This window comes from Typha angustifolia, chromosome 15 (genome assembly GCF_048772165.1).
Source record: "Typha angustifolia cultivar Huaian chromosome 15, ASM4877216v1, whole genome shotgun sequence".
Classification (NCBI taxonomy): domain Eukaryota; kingdom Viridiplantae; phylum Streptophyta; class Magnoliopsida; order Poales; family Typhaceae; genus Typha; species Typha angustifolia.
The window spans coordinates 3,976,468-3,992,920 of record NC_133253.1 but is presented as its reverse complement, the minus strand read 5'-3'; the positions used below and the strand labels follow the sequence as shown (position 1 = coordinate 3,992,920).

At 42.5% G+C, this 16,453-nt stretch overlaps 3 protein-coding genes across 3 annotated transcripts; all 3 read left to right on the top strand.

Annotated features, from left to right (window-relative positions):
* Positions 1 to 2,009: 2,009 nt before the first annotated feature.
* Positions 2,010 to 5,971, top strand: LOC140776928 (histone-lysine N-methyltransferase, H3 lysine-9 specific SUVH4-like). The gene has a single exon (XM_073120781.1). The coding sequence runs from the start codon at positions 2,389 to 2,391 to the stop codon at positions 5,635 to 5,637; it is 3,249 nt and encodes a 1,082-aa protein (XP_072976882.1). The 5' UTR covers positions 2,010 to 2,388; the 3' UTR covers positions 5,638 to 5,971.
* A 2,633-nt stretch (positions 5,972 to 8,604) lies between these two features.
* On the top strand, positions 8,605 to 11,035 carry LOC140778185 (uncharacterized). The gene is made up of 4 exons (XM_073122772.1): positions 8,605 to 8,935; positions 9,006 to 9,070; positions 9,142 to 9,807; positions 10,143 to 11,035. Exons 1-4 carry the CDS (start codon positions 8,809 to 8,811, stop codon positions 10,953 to 10,955), a joined length of 1,671 nt encoding a protein of 556 aa, XP_072978873.1. The 5' UTR covers positions 8,605 to 8,808; the 3' UTR covers positions 10,956 to 11,035.
* Positions 11,036 to 11,651: 616 nt separating this feature from the next.
* Positions 11,652 to 14,691, top strand: LOC140778748 (polyadenylate-binding protein 7-like). The gene is made up of 10 exons (XM_073123601.1): positions 11,652 to 11,835; positions 11,933 to 12,051; positions 12,133 to 12,332; positions 12,420 to 12,688; positions 12,796 to 12,905; positions 13,264 to 13,453; positions 13,532 to 13,749; positions 13,838 to 13,990; positions 14,111 to 14,244; positions 14,413 to 14,691. Exons 1-10 carry the CDS (start codon positions 11,652 to 11,654, stop codon positions 14,417 to 14,419), a joined length of 1,584 nt encoding a protein of 527 aa, XP_072979702.1. The 3' UTR covers positions 14,420 to 14,691.
* Positions 14,692 to 16,453: the final 1,762 nt, after the last annotated feature.

Sequence of the window (16,453 nt, the reverse complement as noted above, 5' to 3'; positions counted from 1 at the left end):
GCCTTCTCCCATTAACTTCATGGCTCCTCGAGATTGAGGTATTAACTTGACTGTCTAGTTAATTTGATATGCTTTTACTAATCCATGCCTTATTTCCCGCTAACCTAAATCCATCTTTCGAGACCGCATCTAAGTTTGGGCATTACCGAGGATAACAACGCTTTCCCCTTCTCTCTCTCTCTCTCTTTTTCCTTTTCAATGTTAGGTTTGAATCTTTTGCACCATTTTGCCAAAAGAAATAATAAAGCGAAAATATAACTAAATTTGGCACTTCACTTTGCATGGAACTGCTAATGCAAATTACTAGTAGAAGCGTCAACAAATTTCGTCACATTACTTGATAGCCGTTGGCGTACTTTATTCGTAAATTAATGTGTTTATTATTTTTATTTATAAATTTAGAAGGTAAAGAATTTAATATTGTTCTATAATTGTTGGATCTCGTACATACAAATCAGGTACCGATCTCATTAAAGTAGCACTAAACAATCTACCCATCTACTTTATGGCACATCCTTTTTCAAAAATCACTCTCAGTCATGTTTGGAGGGCTCGGCATACAACGCATGCAATTTGTCAATCAAGCACTACTTGCCAAGCTAACATAGAGATTCTACGAGGATAATGTCTGGACCAATCTCTTGAAAGAAAAGTACCTCTCCAATTACTCCTTGTGGTCAGCTAAGCCTCCTAGACATAGCGCTCCATTCTCAACACCAGATCAGCTCTAAAGCAGATCGTAAAATATAAAATAGGCAATGGAGAATCTATCACTATCTCCCATGACCTCTAGTTGTTGACCTTTAACCTCAATGGCATCTCTCTCCCAAGCTACATAACAAAGGTGAAGGACCTGATCATAAGTCATGGAGCAAGATGGAATTCCATGGCGCACCAAATCTTCTCCACTTAAATTGTAGAATTAATTGTCAAAGTATTCCTCGGTCATGCATCAATGGGAAGGAGGGACCAACTTCGCTGGATAGCTATGGACGATGATATATTCGGTGCAAAATCAGCATACGTTGCTCTCACAATGGTGGACTGGGAAGCATCAGCATCTACCTCGAAGGTTGCCGGCATTTAGAGGAAAGTGTGGAAAAGTCCCGAGGCTATTTCTAGAGTCAACATGTTTGTTTGGCGCTACTTAACAGGTGTAATCTCTATCCTAACTGCTCTAGCTCAAAGACTGCCCAACATCTGCACGGAGTATCCTTTCTACCATGACTTTTCAGAGACAATTGGACACCTCCTCATCCACTGTCACTTTTTTTAGAGTTGTGTGTTTTGTTAGCACCCTAGGCCTTCGCCTGTCTCAAGAAATGTCCAATATTGATGATTGGGTACGCAACCTCAGCACCAAGATAATTAAAGATCAAGTGGGCTATGCGTTCAGTACAATGTGGCATATCTGGAAGGCTAGAAATACAGCGGTTTTCTAGAACAAACTGTAGCCTCCATATTTGGTGGTCTCACTAATCAACGACTCTACTTTGCTACAAACGCCTATCACTACCAAACTGTACACAGACACTAGACCTATGCAAAAGACCATGCAATATTTAGACCCAGAAGAAGGGAAAAGCTTTACATGTTGGGTGGATGCGTCATGGATGGGCAGCTACTATGGAGGGGTAGGCATATTCATCTATAGCAAAATAACAAAGCTAAGATGGTATAAAAGATCCTATCTTAGCAATTGCACAAATGCTCTTGTAGGGAAAGCTCATGACTTACTATTCAGTCTAAAAGAAACTCTAAAGCGTGATAGCAAGCCTGGTGGTACTATATATAGTGACAACATGTATATAGATTTTCTATACTAGTAAAAAAAAAAAACTTGATAGCTGACAATTTTATCAATTTAGCTATTCAGAACAAATGTTGTAAGGAATGGACCGATTATGACTGTCAAAATGTAACCACGCTTATGAGGTGAATCGTCTATGGACTTTTATTAAAAAAAAACAGAGATAAGAGGATTAGGGAATGATATTTACAGGACAAATATAAAAGGAAATGACAATTATGCACATCCTTGTCGTATTATAGGCTCATCACTTTTTAGGGGGCGTTGTCGTCATCAGATAAGTTGCTCACTCATTAGTAATTCTTGCTAAAGTGGGCCTTTAGAAAGTTCTAGCCCATTGGGCCTGTGAGACCCATGACACATATTCCTAGAACTCTCTCTCTCTCTCTCCCTCTCCCTCTCTCTCTCGGCTTGTCTACCATTACCACCGTCTGCCAACCTCCTCGATTCTCTCCTCTTCGGGGTTGTTCTTCCGACTCTCTCCTCTTCGAGGTCAGGTCTTGCGACTCTCGCTCTCTCTCGCTCTATCATATGTCATCTAGGGTTTCCTTTCGTTTCCTTTCTTCTTCGATTTAGTCATGGCTCGCGTAAAGTTCAATCCGCGGAAGGTTTCCGCGATTCGGACATGGCCCAAGGGCTGCGGCCGATTCCCTCCTCTCGCGGAGGTATCCATGGGTTTAGAGTTGGATTCTATTAAAATTCCTGAATCCGATGGGAAGATCCCCCCTTCCCAATGCCCCGTGGCTTCGCCTAGGGCTCCGAAACAGGAGGCAAAAATGGAATTGGATCGGTCAGTTACGATGGAGAGCTTGGAATCCGAGAAGACGACGGAGGAATCGTTGTCGTGGGATTTTGTTGTATCAAATGGTTCTTTGGAGCATGGGGGAAGTGAGTCTAAGCACTCAGAGGTGGTCAGGGAGGGGTCCTCCGATCTGGCTGCGAATGGTTTGGGGTGTTCTGGAGTTGAAATTAAGCTGCAGGAAGAGGTAGCTGTAAAAGTGGAAGCTTTGGATGGAGAATTTGGAGGTGTTGGTGTTGGAAAGCGGTGGTTAATTTCGAAGGTTTACCCTCCTCCTAAGAGAAGAGTGGTGTCGGCTGTCCGCCACTTTCCTGTTGGGTGTGGGAGGAGTGCTCCCCCTCTTCCTATGAGCAGTGAGGTGTGTTTACCAATCGTTGCTGTCGACGATGGTAAGAAATCTGAGACAGATCAGCAGCTAAATACAGAAATTTCAGGGAAATTTTCTTTAGTCAAGAAGCCGGAAAGCAAGAGGTTTGGCTATAAGGAATCTGAAGAAGATCAACAACCAACTGTTGAAGCTTCAGGGGAAGTTGCTTTAGTCAAAAAGCCAGAAAGCAAGTGCTACGATAGTAATAAGGAACCTGAGGCAGATCGACCATTGTCTTCAGTGGCTTCTGCCAAAGATGTTTCAGCTGAAAAGTTTGAGGATGAGAAGTTAGGTCGTGATAAGATTCCTGAGACAAATCATTATCCTGAAGCAGAAAGTTTGGATGGAACTACTCTTCCTAGTGAAATGGTGAAAACTAAGAGCTTGGATGGTGAGAAGAAATTTGAGGCGCATCAGCATTTGCTTGTGGAAGGCTCAGGAAAAGCTTCTTCCACTGAAATGGCAAAAAATAAGAGAATGGACCATGAGAAGAAATTAGGGCTACAACAGCGGCTGCTTGTGGGAGGTTTGAGGAAAGCTGTTTCTTTGGAAAAGGTGAGAAACAAGAACTTGATCGACAAGGTAAACTCTGTGGTACCTTATCAACCAGGGGCTAAGGTTCCTTTGACTGGAAATATTGTTGGTAAGGTAAAGGAAAATATTGGTACAAAGAAGTTAGAGAAGAGTATTAAATGTAAGCTTCCAGAGGAGGTCCAACGGAAAGGTCATGCTGTTCTTGATCAGAGCAAAGAAGATGCTTCTTCGGATTCTCACAATGATAGAGTAATTGTGCAAGCTATGATGGCTGCAGCAAGATGCCCGTGGAGGCAGGGCAAAAGGTCTGCTGCCAAAACTTCACGTCCCACTCCGTTGAAAAGCAAATTGAAGAAAGAAAGGAAGATACTAAATAAGAGCTTAGCCTTAAAGGTAAGCTCTGATTCTGTGCCAATTAATGAAGTGAAAGTGGAGGATGGTGAAGATGCAATGCTGGAGGATAATGTAAATGAAAAGGCACTAACCATATACCAAGGAAAACATGAATTGAGTGTCAACATTACCCCATGCGTCCCTCCTGGATGGAACAGCAAAGGAAGTGACAGTAAGCATGTAGATGCCCGTAGCAGAGTCCGGAGAATCCTCCGATTGTTTCAGTTGGTTTGCAGGAAGCTCTTGCAAGGTGAGGAAGCTAAGTCAAAAGAGTCAGGTAAGATTGGGAGGGTTGATCTAGATGCTGTTGCAATTCTGAAAAGGTGTAATGACTATGTGAACCACAGGGAAATCTTCGGGAACGTTCCTGGGGTTGAAGTTGGGGACGAATTCCACTACAGGGTGGAACTGTCTATTGTCGGCCTTCACCGTCCTTTTCAGGGAGGTATTGATTCTGCAGTTAAGAATGGCATACGTCTCGCAACAAGCATCGTTGCTTCTGGGGGTTATCCTGATGACGTGGATGCTTCAGATGTACTGATATATTCTGGTGCTGGAGGAAAGCCTTCAGGTAAGAAACTTCCAGAAGACCAAAAGCTCGAACGTGGCAACCTGGCATTGAAGAACAGCATTGATGCACAGATACCAGTCCGAGTCATTCATGGACTTAAGGAGCTCAAAGGAAGTGATTCACTTGATGCAAGGCCTAAGATGGTCTCCACATTTACCTATGATGGGTTGTATCTTGTGGAGAAGTACTGGAGCGAGATAGGTCCTCATGGTACTTCTGTTTTTAAGTTCCAGTTAAGAAGAATGCCCGGGCAACCGGAACTTGCTTTACATATAGTTAAGAAGTCAAAGAAATCAAAAGTGCGTGAAGGTCTTTGTCTGAGTGATATATCTCAGGGAAAGGAGAGGATACCAATTTGTGCAATCAATACAATAGATGATGAGCGGCCACCAGCTTTTAAATACATTACCAGGATCATATATCCCCCGTGGTATGTCAAGACTCGTCCAAAAGGTTGTGACTGTAGTGGTGGCTGCTCAGATTCTAGCAAGTGTGCTTGTGCAGTGAAAAATGGAGGGGAAATTCCGTTTAACTTCAATGGTGCTATTGTTCAAGCAAAGCCCCTTATCTATGAGTGTGGCCCTTCCTGCAAGTGTCCTCCATCGTGCCACAACAGGGTCAGCCAGCGTGGTATCAAGATACCGCTAGAAATATTCAAGACCAGTTCAAGAGGTTGGGGAGTCAGATCCCTGAGTTCTATTCCATCAGGCAGTTTCATATGTGAATATGTAGGTGAGCTGCTTCAGGACAAAGAAGCTGAGAAGAGGAGCAATGATGAGTACCTCTTTGATATTGGTCATAACTATGATGATCAATCTCTTTGGGAAGGCCTCCCAACTCTAATACCAGATTTGCAATCTAGTTCTTGCTCTGAGGTTGTGGAGGATCAGGGTTTCACCATTGATGCAGCCGAGTGTGGAAATGTCGGTAGATTTATTAATCATAGCTGTTCGCCTAACCTCTATGCGCAAAATGTTCTCTATGACCATGATGACAAGAGAATGCCACATATAATGTTTTTTGCGGCTGAAAACATTCCTAAGCTGCAAGAGCTAACATATCACTACAACTATATGATAGATCAGGTCCATGATTCAGAGGGCAACATAAAGCGGAAAGATTGCTACTGTGGCTCGTCTGAGTGCAGCGGTAGACTTTATTGAGATTTCTTCTCTCTGAATGCAAAATTGCCAACTTTAGGCATTGTTACTTTTCTAATGGATATCACGTATCAAAAGTTGAACTGAAAGATCATGGTCGTATTATCCACTGGCAATAGTGACGGTGCCAAAATAGCTTGTGGTGTTCATTACATCACTTGACCTGATGTTACTGATCTCATTCTCTGAGACACCCAGAAGTGATATCGCATTTTTGACATACATTTACTCCATGCTGTTTGTCAAGTCATTGATAAACTGTTGTGTAAATTTTCTTTACTGTATCCAGTTACCAGAGTTAATGGAGGAAATGATATACACCAAAGTTTTCTTCTGCAATCTTGGTAATTGCACAAACGTATGCGATTACATTTACTCGCTGTTGGTTGGAGATTTCTCAAAACTCTTTCTTCATTTGCTTTTGGATGGCCTTTCTAATAGAAGCTAAAGTTTTCTAGTAGTTCAGTTGTTGTAGGGAATGAGACTTATCTTTTCTGCATTCGTTTGTTTTAATTCTCATTGCCAGTTTTCTTTTGCTTCTGTTGGAACCTTTTTCTGTCAGCTGCGTTAAAAACAGTCTTCCATTCTTCTGTCTCATCTTCGTTCGTACATCATTACATGTGAAGTGCACAATATATATTTCATGTGACTGGTAATCTTGGGTTAAACTCCACGTATGACTAACTTGGATGCGTGCAACACTCAGCAACTAAATCTCGTTCCTCGATAGGCAACCAACCTTGTTACAATATATTGACCAACTCCAGGGAGTCCGATCTTTTGGCCAGCCGTAGGCCAAGTCTAAGGGCCCACACTTCCGCATGCAAGGACGACTCCCTCGGGCAAGGCTCCCAAGCCGCCACCAATAGCAACCTATACGATACTCTAAGAAGTGCATCAACACAACTCTAGTAGAATGAAAAGGCTCTATCCACGTTAACTCTGATCCATCCAAGATTTAAAGGTTTCCATTCCTCCCCCTCAGCCTCGCTGGTTTAGGTTTCTTTCCGACTTACATTGCATAGTCTTGTGTGAGATGAATAGCTTTGTGCATCACCGCCCCTGACAGTTCCAATTCTGTGCGGAACACCTTGGTGTTACACTGTTTCCATATCATCCACAGGAAGTATGCAATCATCGCTTTGCAAACCAAGTTTTGGGCTTGGTCCTTGGCCCACACAAAGCAAAGCCACTCCAAACTGAGCTGCCCCACTAACTCAACTATCTAGTCCTGATTTGCAACAAGTTCATCCCAAAACCGCTTTGGCGTTTCGGCAAGCAAAGAATAGGTGGTCTATGCTTTCACGATGGATGCCACACATGAGGCAGTTTTCGTCCGACTCGATGTGCAGAGCATGCAAGTGTGCTCTCGTCGACAATCTGCTCGAGGTCATCTTCCAGCCAGCAGAAAAGCCTTACTCTGGTTCTGCCGACAATCTTATTCTTGGCGCCACCGGCAGCCTCCACTAAACGGACCACCCCAGCCACGCTGCTTGAGCCGAGGAGAGAAGGAAATCATAGATGGACTTTGCCTTTAGTTCCCTCCGAGGATGTGGCCTCCGGATCTAACAATTTTGGCAATGGTCCTCACCCAACGATATAGCAATGATACAAAAAAACCAATCCTCGTCCATGACTCTGTTGAGACCCACGGATCCGTCGCAGCTCAGGTAGAGCTACCTTTGCCAACGAACTTGCGGCAGCCATGGGCAAACAGATGGTTTTAAATCTCAATTTAATAGGGTAGATGTTTGAGGAAGGAGATTGACTGCTCCAAATGCAGGAATTTCCTGCAGTAAAATCGAGAACGCATTAAAGCAAAGATTGGGGTGGTTTGTGTTAGTCAATCAGGGGTTGTGGAGCACGTAAATTTCGGAAGTTCCTGCATCCGAGGCAGCAGACGATCCTCTGCCCTTGTTTCATGAAGGACTTCTTACGTATAAGATGACCGATGCTAAGCACTTTCCTGTTCCAAAAATAATAGACAAAAAAAAAAAACCGTTGCTAAGCACACAGGATTAATTATTAAAAGCTAACATGTGAATCAAATATATAACAGCCAATGCCAAACAAATCCTTTTGATACGGCAGATCATTATACTTGGCATATGCATCATTAACAGTTGTTATTAACATCTCCACCGTACAGAACATATTGAGATTAATTGTCATGCATGAACTCAAATCTTAAAGCAACAAGTCTTCTCTTCTTTCATGTGTTTTCGACCAAGTGGCCACCTACTGTGGATATTTATATTGGCTGGCAAAAGATCAGTTGGTCTTCAAGACAAGCAATATATTTTCTTTCCTCCTGATCTAAAAAGCTATAGGGTCAATATTATAGTTATTAGGTAGTTTGACTTACTTATTAAGGCCGTGATCATAAAAAATAAATAATAAAAAAATCTATGTGCTACGGAAATCCAGCTAGTTTAATAAAAGACTCACTTTAATTTCTTATTTCCACGGTAGCATTCACTTAATGAAGCATTCACTTAATTTAACCAAAGCTGAGAAATGTAGGAAGAAAAAGATCAATTGACGAGCATCCTATCCGACCCTAACAAGATAGTAACTAGTAGTTGATCAGGTCTTTGCAATAACGAATCATCTGCAATGGATTCATATATTATTTGATCTTTTTTCATAAATAATTTTGTTCTTTTTATTCGTTAAATGAAACATTATTATGATTAATGGGCATTTGATTTGATGGCTACATTCTGGAATGGTCTCCGTTCCGTGATCTCCGCCATACCGCTTCTGACTCCAAATTCGCCACGCATTCCAACAGCAAGCAGCCACAGGAACCGAAACCAAACAAGCCACAGGGATAAATCTTTTGAAGTCAAAGACTGCGACAGAATAGATTGAGGGAAAGTCTTGTCAACCAATCACAGGCTCCCAAGTACGCTTTCGGCGTTAAATTCCTACGTCTGATCTGCAAAGAATCCACACCGAAGAGAGAAACTGTCCACTTTCTCTTCTCTTCCCTTCTCCCTAACCAAGTAACCATCCTCCTCTCCTCCTAATAATGACTCCTCTTAAGCAACTCTTGTTGATCTCAAAGGGCATGTAGAGCAAAATGGAGAAAGTATGAGGGGGTGGGTCTCCTTTCTCTCTTGAACAAGACCCACCTTCTTCTTCGTCTTCTGTTGTACTTAACAGAAAGCCATGGAGGAGATGGAGATGGAACCTCTGGTTCAAATGGGTGCCGCTGTGGCCTTTTCCTTTGCAGGATACTTGGTCTCTAACATCCGTTCTCGGCGCCGACTTCCTCCTCAACCCCCATCTCATTCAGGTTCGTTTGCTATCTTTCAGTCGCTGTTATATTAACTCCCTTTGATCTATCTATCTGTTTCTAATGGCAGGGAAAGAGTTTGCAAGCAGTAGAGGTTTCAGAGGCATTCAAGATGGGCTCAGAATTCTATCAAGTGTAAGAACTCCGATGCTTTGTTTCTCCAAAGATTAGATCTCTGTATGAATGTTTCATTAATTTTTCAACAGGAAGAAGCTCCTATAAATGTCATTCATGGCACTTCGATATGTAGCGCACCGTCTACTCCAATTTGTAGAGAGTTGGAGACTAATAGGGAGAAGAATTTGGAGAGCAAAGATGTGGAAAAGGAGCAAGAGATGTCATATTTGCGCAACTTGGCACAATCTTTGATTGACAGAGAGCGCAGCCTCGAGATCGAGATGCTCGAATACTACGGATTAAAAGAGCAAGAAGCCGCTGTGCGAGAGCTGGAGAACCAGCTACAAATGAACACATTCCAGACCAAGTTCTTATCCCTCAAAGTTGAGTCTTTGGAGGATGAGAACATGAGGCTCAAGAGCCAGGTGATGGAGCACGCAAGGACGAAGGCAAAGCTAGAGTTTACGAAGGCGAAGATCAAGCTCTTGAAGAGGAGATTGAGATCGGATGGAGAGCATGCGAAGGAGAAGATCGCTTCGCTTCGCGAGAGGACCACCATGCTAATGGAGAAGGAGCACAAGGATGCGGCGGAGGACGCGGAGCTCGAGAACAAGCTGAAGAGGGTGAAGGAATTGGAAGACGAAGCCGCGGAGCTACGAAAGCTAAATTCGAGGCTCGAAGAGGAGAATTCAGATTTGGCTCACAAATTGGAGGCTGCGAAATTGGTTGCCTCTTCCACTCTCAGGGCCCCTGAGGTAGTCACATCTACCTTGCTCTTGATTCATATCTACAATTTTCTTCATTCCAAATTGTTACTGGAAATTTAATTAAATTCTGTTTGATCTCCATTAATTGTCTACCTAAAGTTTTGATCTGCATGAGTTGTAGCAGATAATAACTATACAGAATTTGAATTGGTACATATCTCTATTCAAGATACTGAGTTCTAATTCACCTTCCACTCTGGTACAATACCATATTTTATAAGATCATCAAGATTATTCAGGACAGTGAATTTATCCTATTGAACATTATTTTTCGCTGTTTCGCCTAAATTTTGTTCTTCTCCATGAAAAATATGCTCTTGTAGGCAGAGCCATTGGAGGAAGTGGATCGGTTGAGAGAAGCTAATGACAAGTTGACGAAGGAAGTCGAGCGGCTCCACAGCGATCATTGCACGGACGTCGAGGAGCTCGTCTATCTCCGGTGGCTCAACGCATGCTTAAGATATGAGCTGAAAAATTGCCAGCCCCCTCCAGGAAAAACAATAGCAAGAGATCTTAGCAATACCTCTAGTCACAAATCAGAGGAGAAAGTGAAGCAGTTGATACTTGAGTACACAAACACATGCAGCGATGTGGATGCGGAAACGGCAACGGTCACCGATTTGTCCTCCGACGTGTGCTCGTCGTCGCAAGTTTCCTACGATGAGATTAGTACGATTTCGAAGAAGAGCAAGTCTGGCAAATCGAAATTCTTAAGCAAGCTCAAGAAGCTGGTAGTGCCAAAGGGCAAAAGGAGCAATAATAATAATAATAATAACAACAATAATAATAACAGAATCTCTCTAAGAGATACGGCCAGTTCTCACTGGGAGTCCTCTGGTAGACTCGAGTTGGCATCGAGTTATTCAATAGATGATGTCCATGGGAGGAAGTCCTTTGATAGTTACTCTTCATGCTTTTCCCTTGATCAAGCTTCTGCTAGTGCTGCTGGACGTTGCAAGAGTGATGTAGGTGATTGCTACTCCAGAAGGGTTTTTAATAGCCGGATTAGTACATTTGATCCTGGAGACTACTATGTTCCTGAGAAGGTTGAGCTCCAAAAGTTTGCAGAAGCTTTGAGGGGATCTCCAGCAGCAAAAGAGTTAGATAAAAGATTGGAGATTTCTTCCATTGATTAGTTGTAATAGATGTTAATAGTTTTGTGAATAATATATATATAAAAGCCCTCGCACTTTGGAGGTAATCCCAATTAGAATTAATCACTTTAGAGTTTTTATTTGCATTTTATCTCATGTCATTGAATTCCTTCGTCCCAATCCTAGCAAACAAAATAGGGTGGAGGCCCTTACAATTAAATCTTTATAAAAGACTTGAATCGGCTCTAATTTGAGACCCTAGTTATTATTAATTTTTTGTCTGCCAAAAATAAAAATAAAAAAATCTTTCTCAAAAAATGATCATATAACAGTGTAAAACTGTATACTTATTTAATATGAGTTGGACGCCTCGACCGATCCTGTTAGCCGTCCATCAACATCTCGTCCTTCTAAACGAACGGTGATGCCCGCGCTTTGATAAGTCATCCAACGACCCTTCGCGCCTGTTCTTGAACAACGCATCTAATCTAGACGCACCTATAGAAGTCCCTGCAATATCTCATTACAACCGTTGGATCATACGTTCAAGGATCTAGATCTTTTTCGCATGCGAATTTCTATGCAAGCGATAGGTTGCAGACCAAGCTGGTAGTTATTTCTCGTACGACGTTATAACGAGACGCCCATAACCCATTCGATCATATTTCCCGCTCAAAACCCTCTCTCTATCTTTCTCTCTCTCTCTCTAAGCTCTCTTGGAGAAGAAGGAATCGAGCAATGGAGGCGCCGCCGTGCGCGACTCTATACGTTGGAGACCTCGATCCGAGCGTCGACGAGCGGGACCTCATCGGAGTCTTCGGTGGCTTCGGCCCCACCATCTCCTCCGCACGCGTCTGCCGTGATCGGTCGACTGGTGCCTCTCTCCGCTATGCCTACCTCAATTTCATTTCCTTCCCCTACGGTAATCCAGACGAGCCCAAAACCTGGTTCTTGGATCCTTTCTCCTCTCGTACTTCTCCAGTTCTTGATACCCAAAATGTTTAAATTGGTTCTTGTAGCGGAGAAGGCCCTGAAAGAGATGAATCACGTATGTCTCAAGGGGAAACCCATGCGGATCATGTGGTCGCGGCGAGATCCCATTTCGCGGAAGACTGGAGTCGGCAATCTCTTCGTGAAGGTGATAACGATTCACTTATCTTTCCAAATTTCGTTTCTTTTTTTTATGGTTTTTAGTTTAAATCTGTTTTTCGGATTCCAGAATTTGGAGCAATCTGTTGGTGGGGCGGAACTGGAGAGACTTTTCTCGGAGTATGGTATAGTGGAGTCCTGCAAGGTGGCCACGGATGAGAAGGGCAGGAGCAAAGGCTTTGGCTTTGTTCAGATGGGCTCGGAGAAAGCCGCCCAATCAGCCGTTGCTGCTCTTAATGGCAATGCCTTCAGTGGCATGAGCAAGAACCTGTGAGCTCCTCTTCTTCTGTTTCCTTATTTATTTAGTAATACGCTCAATAAATGTGGCAGTCATATGCTTGTTGATTTGCCTGTTAGATATGTGTCCAAGTTCGTCAAGAGGAATGAGAGGCAGCCATCACTGAAAGAACCCAAAGCACCGGCATATGCAAACCTTTATGTCAAGAATCTTGACTCTGTTGTCACCGATGATGTTCTTCGGGAGAAATTTTCTGATTTTGGGAGGGTCTGCAGTGCTGTTGTCATGAAAGATAAGGTTGGGAGGTCGAGAGGATTTGGGTTCGTCTCTTTCGAATCGGCAGAGCATGCCAAGGCAGCGCTGGATGCATTGAATGGTTCCATGCTCGGTAATGGTCGATTGTTTCTCCTAAGTATTCTTGTTTAGTCTATGTTAAGGAGATCCTCTCTGCTTGTTGTTTCAATCTTCTACGTTCTATAATCGTTATGTGGTCAGGCTCGATGTCACTATATGTGGGACATGCTCAGAAGAAAGCAGAGCGCGAGCAGCTACTGAGGCTCCAGTTTGCAGGAAGGCATGGCCAGAAGAACTTTAAGATGTTCCAGGTACTAATATCTCGTTATCAATCATCTACATTCCAGTCATTTTTTTGCAGCTATATTCCAAAGCAATGGATGAGACTCCAAAGCAATGCTGCTAAAAAGATGAGACTCCAATCATAGAAAAGAGTATTTTGATCAAAAGATCGCTATATGCTTAGAATATGTCTAAACAAGCTGATGAAGTTAAAATGAGGTGCTTTTGTAAGTAAATATTATTGAAATAGAAGATTCGGATTACCGATAGTTGATTCTAGGTTGTTATCTGCAATAATTCGAATTTCTTTTTATGCACCACATCCTTGTCGATATCCTGCTATGATCACACATAGAAGTTTAATACCTGAACTCTTCTCTGGATTAGGGTTGTAATGTGTACGTGAAGAACCTCGATAAGTCGATTGATGATAAGGCTTTGCAAGAACATTTTGCTGCATGTGGGAAAGTAGTTTCCACAAGGGTGATGCTGGACAAGAACGGACTAAGCAAGGGATTTGGTTTTGTGTGTTTCTCCTCCACTGATGATGCAAACAATGCTATCAGAAGATTGAAAGGTATCCTAGATATCTAGCCTGTGTATCTGTTTAACTTATGGAGCTCTTCTTAACCCGAATAGTATCATCTGTCTCCAGGGACCGTCTTCCGTAAAAGGCGTCTCTACGTGGCAATTGCTCAGTGCAAGGAAGACCGCCGTCGAGCTATGCAGCTTCAATTTGCCCAACCCATGGCGGTGCAGCATCCTGCATCTTATGATTACTCAGCGGAGCACTATGCACCAGACTATAAACTTCTTTCAAATCCAGCATACTTCCTTGGCAGCCAGGGCTTTCAGATTTTTTCTCCTGCAATGGTAATCGATGACGTTTATTTTGTTGATCATTTCTCACAATAGATTCATGGTTGTTTAATTATGAAATAGTGAATGTTTTTGGTTTCAGCTCCCTTATCAATTGAAGCAGCCACCTTGTGCGGATGGTAGCTTGGAAAACTATGTGCCTGTCCCTGTGCAGACAGACTACATTCCATATGCTCCTCAGGTGATTAAATCTGTTCCTGAAGCCTGCCCAATGCATAATATTCAGTATATGCAGGTACTTCTCTGCTTCTTTTTAGTTTACATGTTTCTAATTCGATATGAAATGAAATAACAGTAGTGGATGCAGCACAATCGGCTTAGACAGAGAGTCTAATGGTATCTGATTTAATTGCAGCCTACTAGCCATGGAGGAACGGACACATGCTATAGTAATAGGCTACCTTATGCACAAGCATTGAAGATGGACAAGGGAACCGCACCAGTGAGACCTGGGCGTCAGAAGGTGATCAGGAAACTCGCTCGCTATAGGTAAGTCCCTCCCTTTATTAGAACTCAAAGTCCTCTGACATTTGAGAAAGCCGGCCCATGCGACATTGGAGTTTACCTAATATAAAGGGAAAATGAGATTATATACTGAAGCTTCCGCTTAGGCTTCGTCCATAAATGTACCGATGATAACCTTTTGCTTTGTTTCAGCACATAAGGCTAGCTGTTCTCTGGAAATGAAGAGCAGGTTTCCCAAATGAGCCAGATGAGGAGGAAATGCCAAGTTTTGCAATGTCAGAATTGATGAAGCTGCATACATGTTCTTTTTTGATTATATAAGAGTAGGCAGGGGTGATTGTTTTTGCTAACCCAAAAGGGTTTAGCTCAAGGTTTTCTTCTCCCTCTCTCGGCTAAATTTTTCGATGAAGGTTGTGAGAAGATGCTTGTTCTGTTAACTGTGGCATGCTTTACTTGTTCTGTTAATTGAGAGATTAGATATTGTGTTGATGCTCACCCGTAGCAAGAAGTCAAATTCTTTGTGTTCCTCTTCCATTTTCCTCTTTTCATATGATGATGAAAAAGACTAAAATTCCAGGATTCAACACGGACATGTTTAAGTGAATAACAAAAAGAACAGTCTTAGCACTCTAAGCATTCCAATTTATGAAAGTAAGAGACAAATACTAAAGCAAGGAGACAAAACTCACTCAAGCGCACGGAAAAGCAGAACAATCACTTTGTGATAATTATTGTTAATAGCCCTCCTCCTAATTTCCTCTCCAGGGAACCCATATTCAACTTCAAAATCTTTATTATTTATATTGTCATAACCTAAGGTAAAATTCTGGAATATGCACATAGAGAATTGGAGATGCCACCGCTAATATACAACAAGATTATCTGCTTTGCGTTGCAGGCCACTTATAAATAGTCTAGAGCATTGGCTCAGCACAAAAAGGACTCAAAAACTTTATTTTACACAAGACCTACAGTGAAGGACACATAGGGATGAGACTCCATTTCGCCACCTGGACAAGGCAAACCTACCTCATCTTCAGATTTTCAGTAAGCTCTGAGAAAAGAAAAACATTTAGTTAACAGTACCATCATAATAAGAAAGAGAAATAATCCAAGATCACCCTGACAGGTAGATTAGTTAATCTTTTCGAGACAAGTTGGGAAAGAAGCAAATGATCAGATTTACCTTCATGTCATCCTCGATTTTAGCTACTTGGACATGAATGCTGTCCATAATCTCCCTCAAAGGTGACATTTTTAGGTACTTGTTTTTCGTCGCAAGCAAATCTGACATCGTAATAAACAGATCATTCACCAATATATCAAATAGATAGATTCACTGTAAAATACTATAAAGCATCAACCGAAACGGCATGATCTAGCATTCTCCTCGTAACGTAGGTCTCCACAGGAACCCCATCCACCGTATGCGCACCCCCTTCAGCGCCAGAAACCCTCTCCAACTCCTCAATCTAATGCCGGATCTTATGCATCACTCCTTTGATAGACGTATTCGACTGCAATCTCCATGAATCAAACATCAAGCAAAGGAAAAAAAAAAAAAATTCTGAACCATCAAAATATTAGGAAAAAAAAATGCACGTTGGCGATATCATCGCTAAGGGAGAGCAGAGAATCGAGGGTTCCGACGCGGAGATCGGGCGTAGTGAACTTTAAACAGATCGCATTTATCGAACATCAATCGAAGGATAACTCAAGACAGATCAGAAGAGTCACAGACGGAAAGAGAGAGAAGTGTCGAAAGCGTTCCCAAATCGCGGAGGCGATTCCAGAGCGCAGAGGCGGAGGTGTCGACTGGGAGGGAGACGATCCAGTATCTCGTCGCCATGGGAGAGCTGCGAAGGACCTCCCAATCGAATAAAGAGGAGCCTTTGTTTGATAGCAAACTCGGGTATAATTCGTTATCGGAGGAACGCTGACGAAGGAAGGCTTCTCGTTGAGACTCGAGAAACGAGCGCTGTCGTCGTACTGGGAGATGGTCATCATACGCAGCTCCGACTGCTTGAAAATTCATACGCGGCAGTTTCTTATTGGCTGAAGACCAAGCAGCCGTTAAGGTGAAAATTTGCAGAATGGACCTGCAAATATAAACTAATTAAATCCACAGCATCTGCCATTCTGTCTTCCCGGATACCATAGTTTTACTTCTAACTCTTCATACAAGAAATCTTACAAATCAAAATTTATTTTTAATTAATTATAAATTTAAAAA